Source organism: Meles meles, chromosome 9 (assembly GCF_922984935.1).
Source record: "Meles meles chromosome 9, mMelMel3.1 paternal haplotype, whole genome shotgun sequence".
Lineage (NCBI taxonomy): Eukaryota > Metazoa > Chordata > Mammalia > Carnivora > Mustelidae > Meles > Meles meles.
The window spans coordinates 29,558,350-29,574,576 of NC_060074.1; the positions used below are offsets into that span (position 1 = coordinate 29,558,350).

General features: G+C 46.6%; 1 protein-coding gene across 5 annotated transcripts in view; it reads right to left on the minus strand.

The window, feature by feature from the left end:
- Positions 1 to 16,227, minus strand: part of NHEJ1 (non-homologous end joining factor 1) — a 97,773-nt gene that overhangs the window by 72,328 nt on the left and 9,218 nt on the right. For all 5 annotated transcript variants that reach the window (XR_006820320.1, XM_046019491.1, XM_046019494.1 and 2 more), the window contains exons 4-5: positions 15,110 to 15,248; positions 14,461 to 14,519 (exon numbers count right to left, since the gene is read on the minus strand). Coding sequence is in view for 4 of the 5 variants with exons in the window: in XM_046019491.1 (XP_045875447.1) it covers positions 14,461 to 14,519; positions 15,110 to 15,248 (198 nt within the window). In the remaining variant the exon portion in view is untranslated. The remainder of the gene's footprint in view (positions 1 to 14,460; positions 14,520 to 15,109; positions 15,249 to 16,227) is intronic.

Sequence of the window (16,227 nt, forward strand, 5' to 3'; positions counted from 1 at the left end):
CAGGTTCCACTCAGGACGTTAAATCACAATCTAAAATCAAGAGCCTTGGGGGCCAGAAACCCTTTTCCCTTTCTGGTTAATCAAGGGCGCCTACTTTTTACCCCGATGGCCTGGGCGCCCGAGTTTCTATGAAGACTCATTTGTCCAGGAAGGGGGGGAGGTGCGGGCGGGACTCCCCCCCACTCCAGGCCCCCTTCACACCAAAGAAGGAGGAAACAGAATAAGCAAAATAAAATTCATAAAGCGAAGCAGTAATTACGGTGTGGTCAACAAGAGGCTGTCCTCAGGCCCATCATTATGTGGCTAAATTTAACGCCCCACGCGGCCAGGGGAGCCGTGCGCCCCGGGCACCGTGTGTCCACACAGACGCCAGCTCCGCCACCTTCGCCCGCTCGACAGCCGCCAGGGCTGCCAGAAAGCAGGTCACAGTTTTTTTTATAGTCTGTTTACCAAGATGCTGTTTTTACTGCCGAGGTTTCTCTCATTTTATCTCTTTTTTCCCTTTTCCCCAAACAGACTGGCCTGTATTTTCTGTCCTGGTTCTTTTTTTTTTTTTTCTTTTTCTTCTTTTTTTTCTTTCTCCCTCTCTCAGTACTATTTTCAGAACTCTAATTTTATATGGTATGTCCCTTTTTTTTTTTTTTTTTGGTAAATATTTGCCATGACTAAGCCAGGCACATCCAGTTTAAAAGGCTCCGTCCCACAAAACATCGGGTCTTTAATGATATGCATCTCATTAGTTTGCCCCATGAAAGGGGGTATAGAAAAAAAAAAAAGGCAACTTACAGACTCTCTCACTTTTTACATCTAGAGAGACCTATATTTATATACGAGGACACACACTGAAAACGGACATTCTGAGCCCTGATAGGGGGCTGGTACAAGGGTCGCTTGATTCGGGCTTTGAGGCCTGAAAGAGGAACGGTTGCAGGAGAGACAGGTTACTGGTCTGAATCCCACTGCTGGCTGATCCAAGTGGGCCTGACTGGATCGGCGCAACTAGAACGAATCCTTGGGACTGTGAGCAATGAGGGCTCTCTAGACCCGGGAAGCAGAACTCCGGGAAGTCTTCTGACACTCAATTTCCTAAAATGGATGTGAGGAAACAAAGAGCGCAAAAGGGGCCGACCTGTCTCTTGTCCACTGGCGGATGGAGTCAAGGAAACTATAAATTATGAGAGTGCGGACAGAGACCCCCCTCCAAGGCAAAACTTCCACACCTCTACTCACCACCCAAAGTCTTCTCCAGCTGGGCAAAGCCCCAAGATTGATGGCAGGTTTTCTTAGTATTCGTGTTAGGTTCAATGAAAGAGATTGTAGGGTTGAGCCCACAGAAAGCACTGAACAAAAGGCAGAATCTCCAGTAAGCCCTACCTGAGTACTTACTTGACTGCTTATAACCCAGCTAAATCCTCTAAGAGGGTTAGAGAAGCCCCTGCTATCCGACGTTGGGGGTGTTACACAAACAGGTATATGGACTGGAGAACCCCCGAGTAGCTGTTCAAGCAGCATCTCAGAGGAAGTCTGTACTTTGTATGGGTTACCAAGGGTCCAGAGTCCCCAGCGCAGTCTCCATTAGTCCAGTTACGGATAAATGACAAATGCTAACTAAAATCACAGGACACCAGGGCACCTGGGTGGCTTAGTGGGTTAAGCCTCTGCCTTTAGCTCAGGTCATGATCTCAGGGTCCTGGGCTCTCTGCTTAGCCAGGAGCCTTTTCCCCTCCCTCTCTCTGCCTGCCTCTCTGCCTACCTGGGATCTTTGTCTGTCAAATAAATAAATAAAATCTTTAAAAAAAAATAAAATCACAGGACACCGCTTTAGAAATTAAAATGCTGGTGTATTGGGTTATAAGGTTGAGGTTGTATCATACCAGGGATGAAGAATAAAAGGCAGAGAAAATAGCAAATGACTTTATGGGAGAGTTCCTATACACTGTGGAGAAAACTAGACATTCATCCCTGTCCTATTACATCACTGCTTTGGCACTGTGCTAGATACATCAATAAATGGACACTCTTTCATTCTCGTTTTTTAATTCTATACCACTCTTCTCCTCTGCTAGTATATCTCCTCCTCAGACCTCATGAATTAATTACATAACAGTTTTTCTCAAATGGCTTATAAGAGCCTAGAGGTACGCAAGACCAAAGGTTGGAAGAAAGCAACGGGGAGGAAGAGTGGAAGCTGTCCTCAGGCAGAGCTCTCTAGCCATGGACCCGTTTTTCCATCTCTCGCGTAAGTGAGATCTCCATAACGCTCACAAACCAAACAGAAGTTCAGAGCCCTGGGTCCTGGCGTCAAGATCTACCACTGTCCGTCTACGTGAGAGCTCTTTTGTCTTTGTGGGGCCTAATTTCCTCAAAAGCCAAACAAAAGGTTTGATGTATACTTAGATTGATAAAGTCCCTTCCAGCTCTTCAAATCCCATGGCTCTAAGCTTCTCTACATATATCTGAGACGCCACAATTGCCTTCATTGAGGGACTCACCTCGGCCCTTGTCAAGACTTGTAACTGAGTCTCATAAGTACTAGATTTATAAACAGGAGTACAGGTCGCTTCTGTAGATAGCTAATCTCATCTGTTTCCTATTGATTCTCATTTACCTCAATATCAGAGCTTACCCCAAACTGGGGAGAGATGGGGGAGAGTACTCTGCTAGGAGTATTGAGGTGTCCCTCCTTTGGTATCCACTAAATTTGGCAACTTCCCTCTGTTCCTCCCCCCTGCTGCTGAGGCTGCGGCAAACTGAATGCTAGGACCAGGGTCAGCTATTTCTTCTTTAGACCAAGGGGTACTGCCATCCTGTCTCAAAGCTCCACCTCATTCCTAGTTTCACTCATTCCAAACCGGAAGGGGTTCTGTGGGGTCAAAGATTCTCCATTGTATGGCCTCAGAGCTGCTCAGGCTTCCAAGGTAAGAGTAACAGAAGGCAAGGAGCTTTTCAAGGATTCCCTCAAACCACCACACATAGGGAGAGACTCTCAGATTGTGTAACTGAATAAAACACCTAGCTCGGCAGCCACATAAAATCCTTTCACACTCTGAGCTCAAGATTTGCCTCTTCCAGAAGTACCTCTTCCAAACTAGCCTGCTACGGAGCCTAGAGCCCATCCAAACCAATCTATTTCTTCTCCCTCCGTGGTAACATAGAGTTTGTGTATTTGGAATATCCTTTGTATATATGTAAGTTTCAGTGGTCTGATCTCCCTCAAAAGTCCATCTTTCCAGGGCAGAGACCATGTTTTCACTTTTCGGCATGATTCCACAATGTTTAATATTCTCAATGGTGCTTAAAACGTCCCATCCCCATAGAGTTTAAACTTCTAAGTACAAAATCAAATAGACTGAAGATCTCCCATACAGAATGGGGGGGAGGGGAACGCTTCCTGAGACTTTCTGGCAACTTCTCCCTTGACGATCCCCTTATGGCAGACAATAAGGATGCCCGTGAATCCTGACATCTTGTTCTGCACACACCAGACAGCTAAGGTGCTCATCTGTGGGACTCAGCCTCTCACTTTCAATGTGACTCACTATCCAAAAGAAAGGGAAGGCCATAATAAGAGAACAGAGATAAGGCTAAAGTTATGAAGCCGACACATCAGGAAAACTTAAAGGTAAATCATTTGATACTTTTGTCTTCCCTCTTTGTTTCTATAACCAAAGACAACATTTACCAATGTGAGAGAATCTTCCAAAGCCAAGACCTTTAAGCTACAACCACTGGTTACTCTGTGCTTCCTGCCTACAAGGCACTGTTGTGATGAGTGAGGGAGTAAAGACACAAAAAGTGACAGGGGAGCTCAGAAGAGGGAAAGAACATGGCTGATACTTTTCTTGTCAGTTTCGGCTGCTACTTCTACTTGTCAGTTTCGCTACTTCCATCCTTAACAGAAAAGTCACAAAAGTCACGGGACCATCTGATTCTCTGTTTAAGTCGGTAGAACTAAATGCCCTTGGGAAGGACTTTAAAATTCTTAACTGAAAAGGCTATGTCTCCTGGGGAAAGAGCGTGGAAATAGGCAGAAATCAAGTCATCTGCTTCTAAACATTACCCATGCCTTCCAGCCATCTACAACTCTCAGAGGAAGGATTAATTCTCCCCCTGCACTCAGCTCCGCAGCTCCCTGTTTTCACATGGTTGTCTCTTCACCAGCTTAAGTCTGTCCCTTTCCAGTGGCTTCTCCTTTGCTTTCAAACACACATGCATCTGTCCACCTTCAGAAGGGGCTTTGCTCAAGCCAACGGTAGCTCAGCAGCTGGCTCTCACTGCCTTTTCATTGTGCAACTTCTCTGGGTGAGAGTTCTAGACTCATTGTCTTCATTGCCTTATCAACTGATCCTTTGGCTGCCTGCAAATTTGCAGATGCTGTCCGAGATCACAGATGGCCTATGGTCTTTCTTCGGGCAGGCAGGCACCCTCCGGGCGACGGGAAGAACATGGGACTTGAGTAAAGACAACTAGGAGCAAATTGGGTGAGCTGACCTGAAACAAACTACTTAGCCTTTGAGCCCCTGCTTCTTTATCTTTAAAATGAGAATAAGACCACCGACCTCATAGGTTTGCTGTAAGGATTAAAAGTCATAAGTTAGATGAAGCACCCAGCCGCTGTCTGGCACATGCACAGATATACTCGAGTAACCATCTGTTCCCTTTTCTTGGTTAATTTCTACTCTGCTCAGATTCTCCTCTTATCTGCTCGCACTTCCTTCACTGGTTCCTACGACTCCTTCCAACGAGGACTGTTCCCCAAATCTCAACCACTGGACTTTTGTTCTTTCCTCTGTGCTCTTCCCAGCAAAAAAAAAAAAAAAAAGTCCATTCTTGTAATTTCAAATATCTCTCCTCTGCAGCAGAGTTCCAGATCTCTCTATTTCTATAGGTTTTCTCAACCAAAGCTTCAACACTACTGTGTCAACACTTCCTGGAGCATTCCCACTTGTAGGTCCTATAATCAATGTATGGGGAAAAGACTTTCATCTTATATTTTTAAACAAACTCAGATTATATAGAAGCCATCTTTATACAGAGAGAGAGACTAAAGCACTGTTTAATCATCATAATGAAATGAATGGACTTTTATGAAACTCTTCCTCTACCAGGGGAAGAGGAGAGAGACTCAACTATGTGAATCTCGCAAAAATGCTCCAGAAGTAGGAGAAGCTTACAGTTCAGGCCAAAGGAGGCTAGATGTTTGCCAGAAATAAGATCTCAGTCATCACTGCCTCACAGCTCAATTCTGAACTAAGCGGATTTCTCAGACTGGAAATGAGAATGAAACGAAATGAGAGACTAATAGTGGATTCAGTGGAGTTAAGCAAACAAATAAAAACCAGTTTTCATTTCAGAAGTTGGAAACTTCCTTTCAATGAAGTAAACTATACAAGCCCCCAGAATAGTATCTGGTAAGCTGTGCTAGCCTAAAGGGGTCTAGATACAGGGGGCATGCGTAATCCAGTTTTCCACAGACCCCTACAAATCTCTGTTGTCTTACACCCAGCCCACATATTTACATTGTACGCTTGTCCCCTGTAGGCATCTGTGTGAGTAACACTTGATTTTGAGGCTTTTAGGATATGAGAATTGGGAAGCTGATCAAGTCCTTCACTTTCAGGACTCCCAGAATCAGAATCCATCTCTTGGCTATGAGTAATTTTATCCCATTTGTATTTTTTAAAAAAATATTTTATTTATTTGACAGAGAGAGAAATCACAAGTGGGCAGAGAGGCAGGCAGAGAGAGAGGGGGAAGTAGGCTCCCCGCTGAGCAGAGAGCCCAACGAGGGGCTCAATCCGAGGACCCTGGGATCATGACCTGAGCCGAAGGCAGAGGCTTAACCCACTGAGCCACCCAGGTGCCCCTACCATTTGTATTTTTATATTGATTTCCTTTTTGTTTGCCTCAGGTTTTTGATAAGTTTTCTTTTGAAAGTATAAGCCCCTATAATACCCTATAAAAGGAAAATCAAGAAAGAGGCCTTTTAATATATTCTGGGGCCAAAAAGAAAAGAGGTGGTAGCCACTGGTAGTGGGGTTCAATGGTGCCTATAGGAACCACACTGAAAAAACCCCAAAGAGGAGGCAAAATTCCCAAGAAATGTAGCTGAGAAATACATGCAGCCATCCCTTCCTCCCTGGAGATCTTCATTCCAGAGCTCAAATACTGGTGGATTTGTGTTTTAAATAAGGAAAACCATTCCTTTGTATGCCCAAGATTAGATTTAATTGAGCCCCACCCATGGTTTTCCTAGTCTGTCAATAGTACCACGATTCTTCTGCTCACATAGGCATACCACCGACAGCCTAATCTTCCCAAAGATCGCTTTCATATGTCAATTCTCCAGCCAAAACTTTCCCCGGCTTCCCACTATCTACAACAGTAATTAATAACTGCGAGAAGGAAGAGCCCAGCTCCTTTTTGGGAGATGAGCCTGTTTGAGAGTCACAGCATGTAATGATAGATATTCATAACTGCACTGAAAATAGCAAATAAATGGATTCCCAGCAGGGAAAAAAGCTGAAATACATTTACCTTCAGAAGACACTACCAAACTTCCAGCCCAGCATTTAAAGCCCCCTAATAACCTAGCCTCGAGTTCTTATCTTGCTAACCTTATTTTCTGCCCATTCATGATGACTTACGTCCTTCGCCTATGTGTTTCCCAGCTAAAATGCCTTCCACCTATTTCCCTAGCAAAACCCCAAACCAACATGAAAGTCCAGATCAAGTCCTGCCTTTTGCAGGGAGTTTTTCTGATCACTCCGCGACTATGTCCCTTACTATCATTCACCAAGCACAGCGAGCTCTCTGATGATTGTATTATCGTCCCCTGTATGCCCACAGAACCAGACACCAGACACATGTCTAACGCTGAATCCTGGAAAAATGAATTCACTGCAGGTTTCTCTAGACGGGAGAACAGATGTACGTGATGGGAGAGAGGACAGTCTCATGTCCTTTACAATGCCCACGAAGGATACTGAAGAAACATACACCAAGTCCTGTGTCTTCTTCTACATACTGAATACCAGGCATCCGGTAGCTGGGCAGCCCTGCTAACTGTGGAAGAAGAGTCCAGGGAGAGGAAAGAGTGAGGAAAGAGGAAACTTACTAACTTGCTTTTGGCTGTATGACTAATGTTCTTTCCAGGATTTTGGTAGGCTCTCCTTCTTTTGGTTTTTGAGATATCTAATTTTTTTACTGGGTCTAAAAGAGAGGCTTTGGGGGCTCTCAGGAATAAAAGATTCAAGGTTTGGGGCACCTGGGTGGCTCAGCGGGTTAAGCCTCTGCCTTCAGCTCAGGTCATGATCTCAGGGTCCTGGGATCAAGCCCTGATATCGGGCTCTTTGCTCAGCAGGGAGCCTGCTTCCCCCCCGCCCCACCACTACTACTGCCTGCCTCTCTGGCTACTTGTGATATCTCTCTTTGTGTCAAATAAATAAATAATATCTTTAAAAAAAAAAGATTCAAGGTTTATAGTTCATCCCCAAGTTGGGACTATCTCCCAGTAAACAGGCATGTAGGAGAATGGCAATCTGACAGCAATTCTCTCCTTAGGCTACTCGTCTATTTGCACCAGGGCTATCTGGGCCTTCGGCTACCAACAGGCGATAAATTCACAGCCTATTTGTAAGATACGGAAAATAAAGAGGAGAGGAAAGCTAAGATGGCCTCATCCACTCAACAAGTATTTACTGAGTGCCTACTGTGTGCCGAGGCACTGTTCTATGCACTTTGGATAAACCAGGGCACAAAATATCCATCCTTGTCCTTGCTCACCTCCATGTTCTAATGGGGGGAAGATACCATGAACGATGAACGTAAGGAAATAAGGAAATTTTATTATATGTTGAAAGATGAGTGCTATGGAAAAAATTACACATAGAGCCATGTGCAGAGGGGCAAGGATGTGGCTTACAGTTTTAAACAGGATAGTCACTGTAAACTCCATTGTGAAAGTGACATTGGAACAAAACCACAATTGTATTTTTGACACATCTCTCCTTAAGAGATAGAGCTTAGTTACCTCCCCTTTAAGTGTGGCCAGAACTTGGTGCTTCACTTCCAACGGAAAGATTACAGCAAGAGGGTGAGGTGCTGTGACTCCTGGGATTAGGTTATAAAAGGGCTGTCGTTTCCATTTTGGTCTTGGGCTGTCTCTGGGATCTCCTGCTCTAGAGGAGTCCAGGACCATGTCATGGGAGCAGCCCTATGACAGGGCAATGGCACCTCCAGCCAACAGCCATATGAGAGAGCCTGGAAGTCATTTCTCCGCCCCTCCCAGCCAGCATCTTGACTACAACTTCACGAGAGACCCTGAACCCAAATCACCTCGCAAAGCTGCTTGCAAATTTCTGGCCCTCCACAAGGTTTGTTGTTTAAAACCATGCCATTTTGAGGTAATTGGTTATAAAGCAATAGAGAACTAATCCAGAAATAAAGGAAGTGAGGGAGTTGGCCACAAAGGTGTCTGAAGAAAGAACATTCCAGACAGAGGAAACGGGCAGCAGAAAGAAGTAAAGGCAGGTGGTGTTAGAGAGCTAGAAAACCAGCAAGCAGCCACTGAGGGTGCAGTGGAGAAAAGGAAGAAGAAAGTAGTAGATGAGGGCAGAAGGTAATGAGGTCCAGATCATGTAGGGCTTTGTAGGCCACCGTAAGGCCTTTGGGTTTTACTCTAGAAGTATAATGTGAAGCCAATGAAGGAGGTTGAGCAGGGGAGTATCATGATGTGATCTGTGTTTTATTAAGATTGCTTTGTGGGTAATGGGCCAGAAAGGGGCGTAGGGAGCACCAGGGACACCGGTAAAGACACTATTGCAATGAAGCAAGAAAGAGACAGCTGTGGCTCAGACCAGAATGGCAGCAGCAGAGTTGAAATTATGGGTGTACTCTGAATGCAGAGCCAACAGGATTTCCTGATGGGCCAGATGCGGGATGTGAGAGAAAGACAGAAGTCAAGGATGACTCCAAGGTTTGAGGCCCTGGCAAGTGAAAGGGTGACGTTTCCATCAGCTGAAAGGGAAGGAGGTTGTTGGAACAGCAAATTTGGGGGGTGAGATTAGGAGTTCAGGTTTGGACATGCTGAGTTTGAGATTCTATTGGACTTCCATATGTAAATATTGAGCAGGCAGTCCAGAGTTTGGGGGCGAGGTCTAAGAATAGAGATTAAATCCGGGATTCACCGACATGGCGGAAGTGAAAGTCAGGGGACTCCATGAGATCACTAAAGTGAAAAAAGATAAGAGCACCAAGGACGGAATCCTGGGGCACTCCCACATTAAGAGGTAAGGGAGGGGTGCCCCCGGCTGCCTCAGTCGAAGGAGCACGTGACTCTTGATCCTGGGGTGTCAGGGCTGTGAGTTCAGCCCTGTGTTGGGTGTAGAGATTACTTCAAAAAAAAAAAAAAAAAAAAAGAGGTAAGGGAGAAGAAGAACCAGCAAGAGATTCTGAGAAGGAGCAAACCAATGAAGTAGGAAGAAAAGCAGGAGAGTTTCGTAGTATGGAAGCCACGATAAGAAAACATTGAGAAGAAGGAATTCACAAGCTTTACGAAGGAAAAACCTAAATGAGGGTAGATGGGCCAACTCAGTTTTCCCTGCCTCCCTAGCCTTCCTTTTCATTTCCATACCCTCGCTTATGCCAGATACTATGGCAGAGGTCTGTACTGGAGGCTTTGGGAACAGCAGGAGAGTATGCCAGTGCCTGAAAGAAGAGGGCTAAGGAAAGGAAAAACGCTCATGGAAAACTCACGAAAGGGATGAAGTCTGTGCAGTCAGGAAAGTTGAGTAGGAGTCTGTCTCGAGCACAAGAGGGAAGAGAAGCCCAGGCAAACTGGTCAAGGGATATATGGGCATCAAGACTTCCGTGTGCCGGAGGGCCCACGAATCAGGCTGCAGAGGTCAAGAGGACCGAAGCATGAATGACCTTGTGTGCCATGCCAGGAGGTGGAACCACTGAATGACCAAGCAATCGGGGTGCAGTTTCTGTTTCAAAGACACCACTCTGCCGTAATACAGACTCCGCTGGAATGGGAATAAGGACTGAGCAGGTGACAAGTCAGGAGGCTGCTGGAAGGGCAGACCAGAACCAGAAAACGTTGGGGGGTGGAGGGGGGGCAGCTGCTACTCTTAGCATTGGATGCCAGAAGAGAGGAGAGCAGATTCAAGAGGCAGTTGATGAGTTAGGCTTTGGAAATCAGGACAAAGAGAAAAGCAGATAACTCCCAAGTTCCCAGCTTCAAAAGCTGAATGGATATGGGTATGATTCCCCAAGATAAGGAATGCCAGAAGAGAATTCGATTTGGGAGGAGCAGGTGGTCTATTTTGGACATGGGTAGGGTGCATCCAAGTAGATGTGGGACATCCAAGTAGAAGTCAAATAAAAGTGCAGAAAGAAATGTGGGCTGCCTAATGAAGATATGAAATTGGCCCCCGGTGGCATACTAGTGACAGTTCCAAGAGGGATCTGGATGAGATGACCCAGAAAAAGAAGAGCGAGGGGAGAAGGACACAGTCTTGAGTGACATTAACATTAAAGGGGCAGGTGAAGCGTGGGACGCCAGCTAAGGAAACCGAGCAGAAGCTGTCCTCCATGAATGAAATCAAGCAGAAGGCAATTTCCAGGTTAAAGGACTCCTCCTCTTTCCCCGGGCAGCTTTGATATAACCCCTAGCTTTCTAAGAGCAGAAGGGAATATCTTCCCAACTAGAAGTATCTGCCTGAGCACCATTTAGGGTGCCCAGCAAATCAGTGTCCACCATAGTTATATAACTGTAAGTACACGCTAGAAATTCGTGAAGGTATTACACTGACTGGATTAAATGGCACGCAGCAATGGGAGTGTCCGGCGGACCCAATACTTTCCTCTGAAGACAGGGACGGAAAGGATCTTGCTGTGAAGCGTGCCCCCCCAACCCCCGCCCCTTAAGGAAGCCAACTTCATGCAACTGCTCAGGTTTTGGTGTCAAGGGCTGATTCCTGGCCAGGGGTTGCCAGCTGCAGAGGGCGGGGCTCTATTTTGGGCTGCCTGCTGTCCCTGAGCCTGGCCGCGTCTGGTTTGAGCAGCACGCAGCCCCAGTGACTCACACACCCAGGCCAACCGCCTGTGGCTCAGTGGCATGGCCTCGGAATGCCAGCCTCAGGCCAGCTCCCTCCTCACCCCATTACACTGGGATAAATAAATAAAGAGCCCGCCAGCAGCCGCACAGCCTGATGGCAACCAGATGGAGAGGGGGAGGCCGGGATAGGGCTGGGGGAAGGAACTCCCTCCAGTGGACCAGAGTGAGAGAAGGCCACGCCAGCCTCATCCTCCTAAACTTTGCTCATGCAGTTCCTGGGCCATGCAGGAATCGTCCCCGAATCCTTGACTCATCTCCCACTCTGAACAGTGCCTCCCAGCCCCCAGTCCTAGGAGATGCTCTCTGTGGGGATCTTCCCTCTATGAAGAGCACGCCAGCAGCCACTCCTCCCAGCTGACCCAAAGAACACTGCCAGAACGCCCCCTCCAGTCAGGCCACCATCCATGGGCCCCCTTGGGCTCCCTGGAAATGCGAAATCCAAGGCTGGGGGGGCGGGGGAGGAAAAACAAAAGAACTAAATATGAAGACATAACCCCTGGTCAACCCTTAAATATTTTTGCTGGCCTTAGTATCCTAGAAACCTTCCTGTCCTACTACCCTCTGTGCCCTATCTCTGTGGCCTCTCCCTTAGAACCAGGAAAAACAGACTCCAGCACTGACCGCAAGGCCCCTCTGACATCAGCCCCGCGCAACCCCCCAGTCTCCCGCACCTTCGTCCCAGGCTCTCTGTCCCTGGTTTGTTTATCTTCCAATGTTGCTTATTTTGATGGCACATCCTTTCAGCTGTCTTGGGTGACCCCATGACCCTTCTGTGTCCTGTTTGTAGGACCCCAGACAAGCAGAGTCACTGAAAAGGTACAGTGACCATTAAGAAATTCTGCAGTCCCATGAGGAAGCTGGTTCTAGCAGGTACGTGGGACACTCCGTGATCCCAGAGGATGGTGCAGTGATCCTGTCCTTGCGAGACTGGGGAGTATGCCACACTCTCCTAGCCCTTAACCCTCCTCTAACTGGTGTGCACGACCCATTAGAGCGGCAGAACAGGAATGATCCCTCCTCCTAAACTTCCGGCTACAGCAACATGACCTTAGGCAAGCCACCTACCCTGAGGTCCACCTTCTTCACCCAGGAAATGGATACCTGTTTCTCAGATCCTTTGCAGATATATAAAATTCTATAAGTCTCTGTGGTTTGGGTGTGGTCCACCCAGGGCTTAGAAGACCAGTATTCATGAAGTAATTGATCCCAAAACACCAATACGCCTCCTGGGCTGCCCCAGCTTCTGCATGCTTTCTCATTCCACAACTGCAGGGTTGTGCCCTGCCCCCACCCCTGCCCCAAAAGCATGGAAGAGATGAGCTTCCAATTGGGCAAATGAGAAAACAGAGGCTCTGGGAGCACTGATTCAACCAAAGCTGCAAAATAAACCAGGAGAAGAACCCAAGACCCCAGATACAGAGGTCACAAGCAGCACTGTATCCACAGGCCACATTTCCCCAACTTTCATGAGATCCCCCTCACCCCCATTCCCAGCACACGTTTATCAACATCTTCTTCGACAGACTTATGGAGAACCTGCTACTCCTAAGCACTGTGTTCGGCACCAGGGACATAGAAATGCATTCGACGCAGTCCTTGTCCCCAAATCATTCATAGATCAATGGAGGAGAAAGGCACGGTCTCACAGACATAGAAACAGCTGTATCTATCACACAGTTGTAAGTGGTAAAACAGAGGTAGGAACCAAAGTACAACAGCAGTAGAGAAGAAGGATTATCTTTACAGGGAGAGTCTGGAAAAGTCACCTAAAGAAGTCAAAGCCCACACTTAAAAGACTAATAGAAATTTACAAGGTAGATAAGGCCAGGGCACTCGGTGTTATAGATAAAGGGAACAATGCACGCCAAGACGTAAAGGCTAGAGGAAGGCATTTGGGCAATCCAAAGTCATTCTCTGTGACTTAAAGCATAAAGTTCATAATGAAAAATATCAAGAAACCGAGCTAGAGGGGTATGTGGGCACTGGATCAGGAAGGGACCTTCTGCTGGGGTAAGAACAAGCCTTGCCTTGTTTAGCTAAGGGGCTGGGGCAGGGAATCAGCATGTCATCCCCAGCCTGTGTTAGCCTCCTTAATACAAACACTTATAGACAGAAGAAGCTATCTGACAGAAAAATGGCCAAGGAAATCTCTCTGTGGCAAGTGTAGGTTTAATGGTCTCTCTATCCCCATAAAGACTTGAAATCTATTCTACTTCAAGATGTAACAGTGTGAGCTTCTCTTCTTCTCCAGAGTTAGACTGCTTCAGTAGATGGACTAAGCACTCAACTTGCCTTTTTTGTTCTTAGTGTTAAGCCCTGAAGCATGATGGCGTTTTTGCTCAGCCAACGTACAGAGGCAGAACAGAAGGTTCCAAGTCAAGAACACCTGCTTTCTTCCTGCCTAGCCCTGGGAAAAATATGAGTTTCATGTTCAAAAGAAATATGAGTCACCATCCTTGTCCACAAGGGGTTTACAAAGTAGCCTAGATGGCAAGACAGAAATATGAATGATCTATACAGAACACAATATTATAATAGCATTATTTGCTTACATAGTGAAGCACCAACTTGGGTCACATGTATAATTAGAAAAAAAGGGCAATAATGCTAAGGTACCAACTGTACAAGCAACAAGTCCTAAAAGAGTTAGAGAAGGAGAAGATCAATATTGACTGGTATTATCAAAGGTCACTATTATTAATACTCCCCCTGTTTGGCAGTTAATAGATGTTTCTTTTGGCCAAGCTTAATCCTTAGAAGGGAAACCTAGGCAGGAGCTTCTGACAGGCCACAATTATCTACTCCCCATTCATTCCTTTGCCAGTCCCCTTGTATAAACACTGTGATTTTCCACAGCCTACTGTGCCCACAAGACAGTTCCCAAATGGTAACCCTGTGCTTTTCACCTTCCTCTGCTGTGGGATGTTGGAGGGGCCCAGACTAGTAATAATGACTAGCGCCCCCCCCACCCCCGCTCCATAATCCAGACCTGTGATCAGATCTTAACAAGCAAAAATGGATCAACTGGTCAACCAAACTTTCCAAGGTTAGGGAATTCTAAATGAAATTCCTAGGGTCGTGAACAGAGAGATGTTTTTACAAATGTTGACCAGCCCACTTCTGCCTTTTATATTCTTGCCCCTTATTTCACCCCATCTTTCCCACAGGCTTCTCAAGTTTTATCAGATTTTCTATAGGCAACTTATCCAGAGAAAGGTTTTCCAACCATGCAAGCCACCTAACACCCAAAATGCAAGTCAGTACTCAGGCACCTAGAAAGAGAAAATAAAGCAAAACGGCGCAAGGGGAAAGGAAATCCTTATCGTGATATACTCTACCTCTACCATAAATTGTTCCAAGAAGGAATTTTCTTCAAATGGCTCTGTCTTCAACCGATCTGAAATAAGAAGGGATACAGAAAAGAAATATTAGTCTTAGGATGAGTTTCCTGCCTGTGAGAAGGAAAAGAAACAGAGCCCAAGATTTCTGGGGAGGGAGCACACACGTGCAACACCCTGAGTCCAGTGGGAGAAGGGATGAAAGTATGTGAGCAAACAGGAGGCGGAGGAGAGGGCGATCAACAACACAGGACATGTCCAGTGGCGTGTACATCTAGGCGTTCTTCCTGCCACAAAGATGAAGGTCGAACTGCATTTTTATTCTGAAGCTGGAACTATGCTTCGGAAGGTCCCAAGTGTGTGTTGCCCGCCCCCCACCCCACCAGTTTTATACAGCTGTTGGCCCTTTTCCAAGGTCTGTCCTTGCCATTGCCCAGGGTTACAGCATCTATGGGTCACTTGGGTGCCAGTCGGGTCCTTGAGGCAAAGAGAAGTGTCACCGGCATCAAGTCTCCAGTTACGGTCAGGACCCAGCACCCCACCTCCTCAGGGAAGCACCCCTCTAATGCAGATGACTCTCCCCTTTCCTGAGTCCCTTTGACCATCTGTCCCACTCCACACCCAACACCCCCAAAGAATGCCCTCTCACCTCGGCTCAGCACAGCCCCACTCTCCTGGTAGTCCTGGATCTCTAGATCTTTCATACGAAGCATGGTTGCTAGCTCCCTCACTTGGTACTGCAAGGCCAGACTCATGCCCATGAGAGGACGAATCAGATGCTGGGAGACCTTTCATGCAAGAGATATCAATCAGCCAACAGGTACGGAATACTCCCCACTGTATTAGGAACTAGAAAAATACCGCAAAATAAATGTTTTCACAGGAACTTACCATTTCATAAGCAGACAACCCACTGGCATGACGGTAATAATACAGTAACGAAATAGGTACGCGAAAGAAGTTCAAGGGTTTTCTTTGTAGCCTAGATAAAAGGGTGGGAAGAATAGAGGAGAACACGTGGAGAGGCAGCCTGGGGTGGTGATTTTAAAAGGTTGCTAAGAGAAAGGTGTTGCTTCAACTCTCCACAGAGACTAAGAGACAAAAGCAGAAGATCCAAGGAGAACTTCAGGAAAGTAGGCATGGCTGAAACGGAGTGTGCCAGCTGGAGCGTAACAGAAGACAAAAAGCAACAGACAGTAGAGAGCCTTAGAATCAGTCTCAGATTAGACCCAGACACTGATTATGAGCCATTTCAGGGCTGACGATAGCCCAGAATGAGTCCAGAGTTTCACTCTGCTTCAAGGAAGGCCACAAAGTCTGAGATCATCATCATGGCAGAAGCCAGCCAGTCCCCAAGAGGCCAGCCTAGGAAGGAAGAAACTTGCCAGCACACCTTGCTCCTAGGTGTCTTCCAAGGTAAGATGGACACAAGCATGAGCACACTGTTGTGGCGCTGGGACTGTGTCCTCACGTAACAACGTATAACTATAGAGAGTAATCACTTAATCCACCCGCACAAGGTGTCCACTAGCCTGAGAAAGAAAAAAGCCTTAGCCAAAGAAAGTAACTAGAATCATTAATCTCTTTGTGACTAGTAGAGGCTCTGGGGGTCCCTTTCCCTTCCCCCAAGGAGATGAGCCCAAGGAGGCACCAAGAAGAATGCCCTAGATCAGAGGTCAGCAACTCATTCCACGTGGGTCAGGGGGTCAATATTTTCAGCTCTGGGGCCCATAGAGGCCATCACAGTGCTCAGTTCCACTGCTGCAG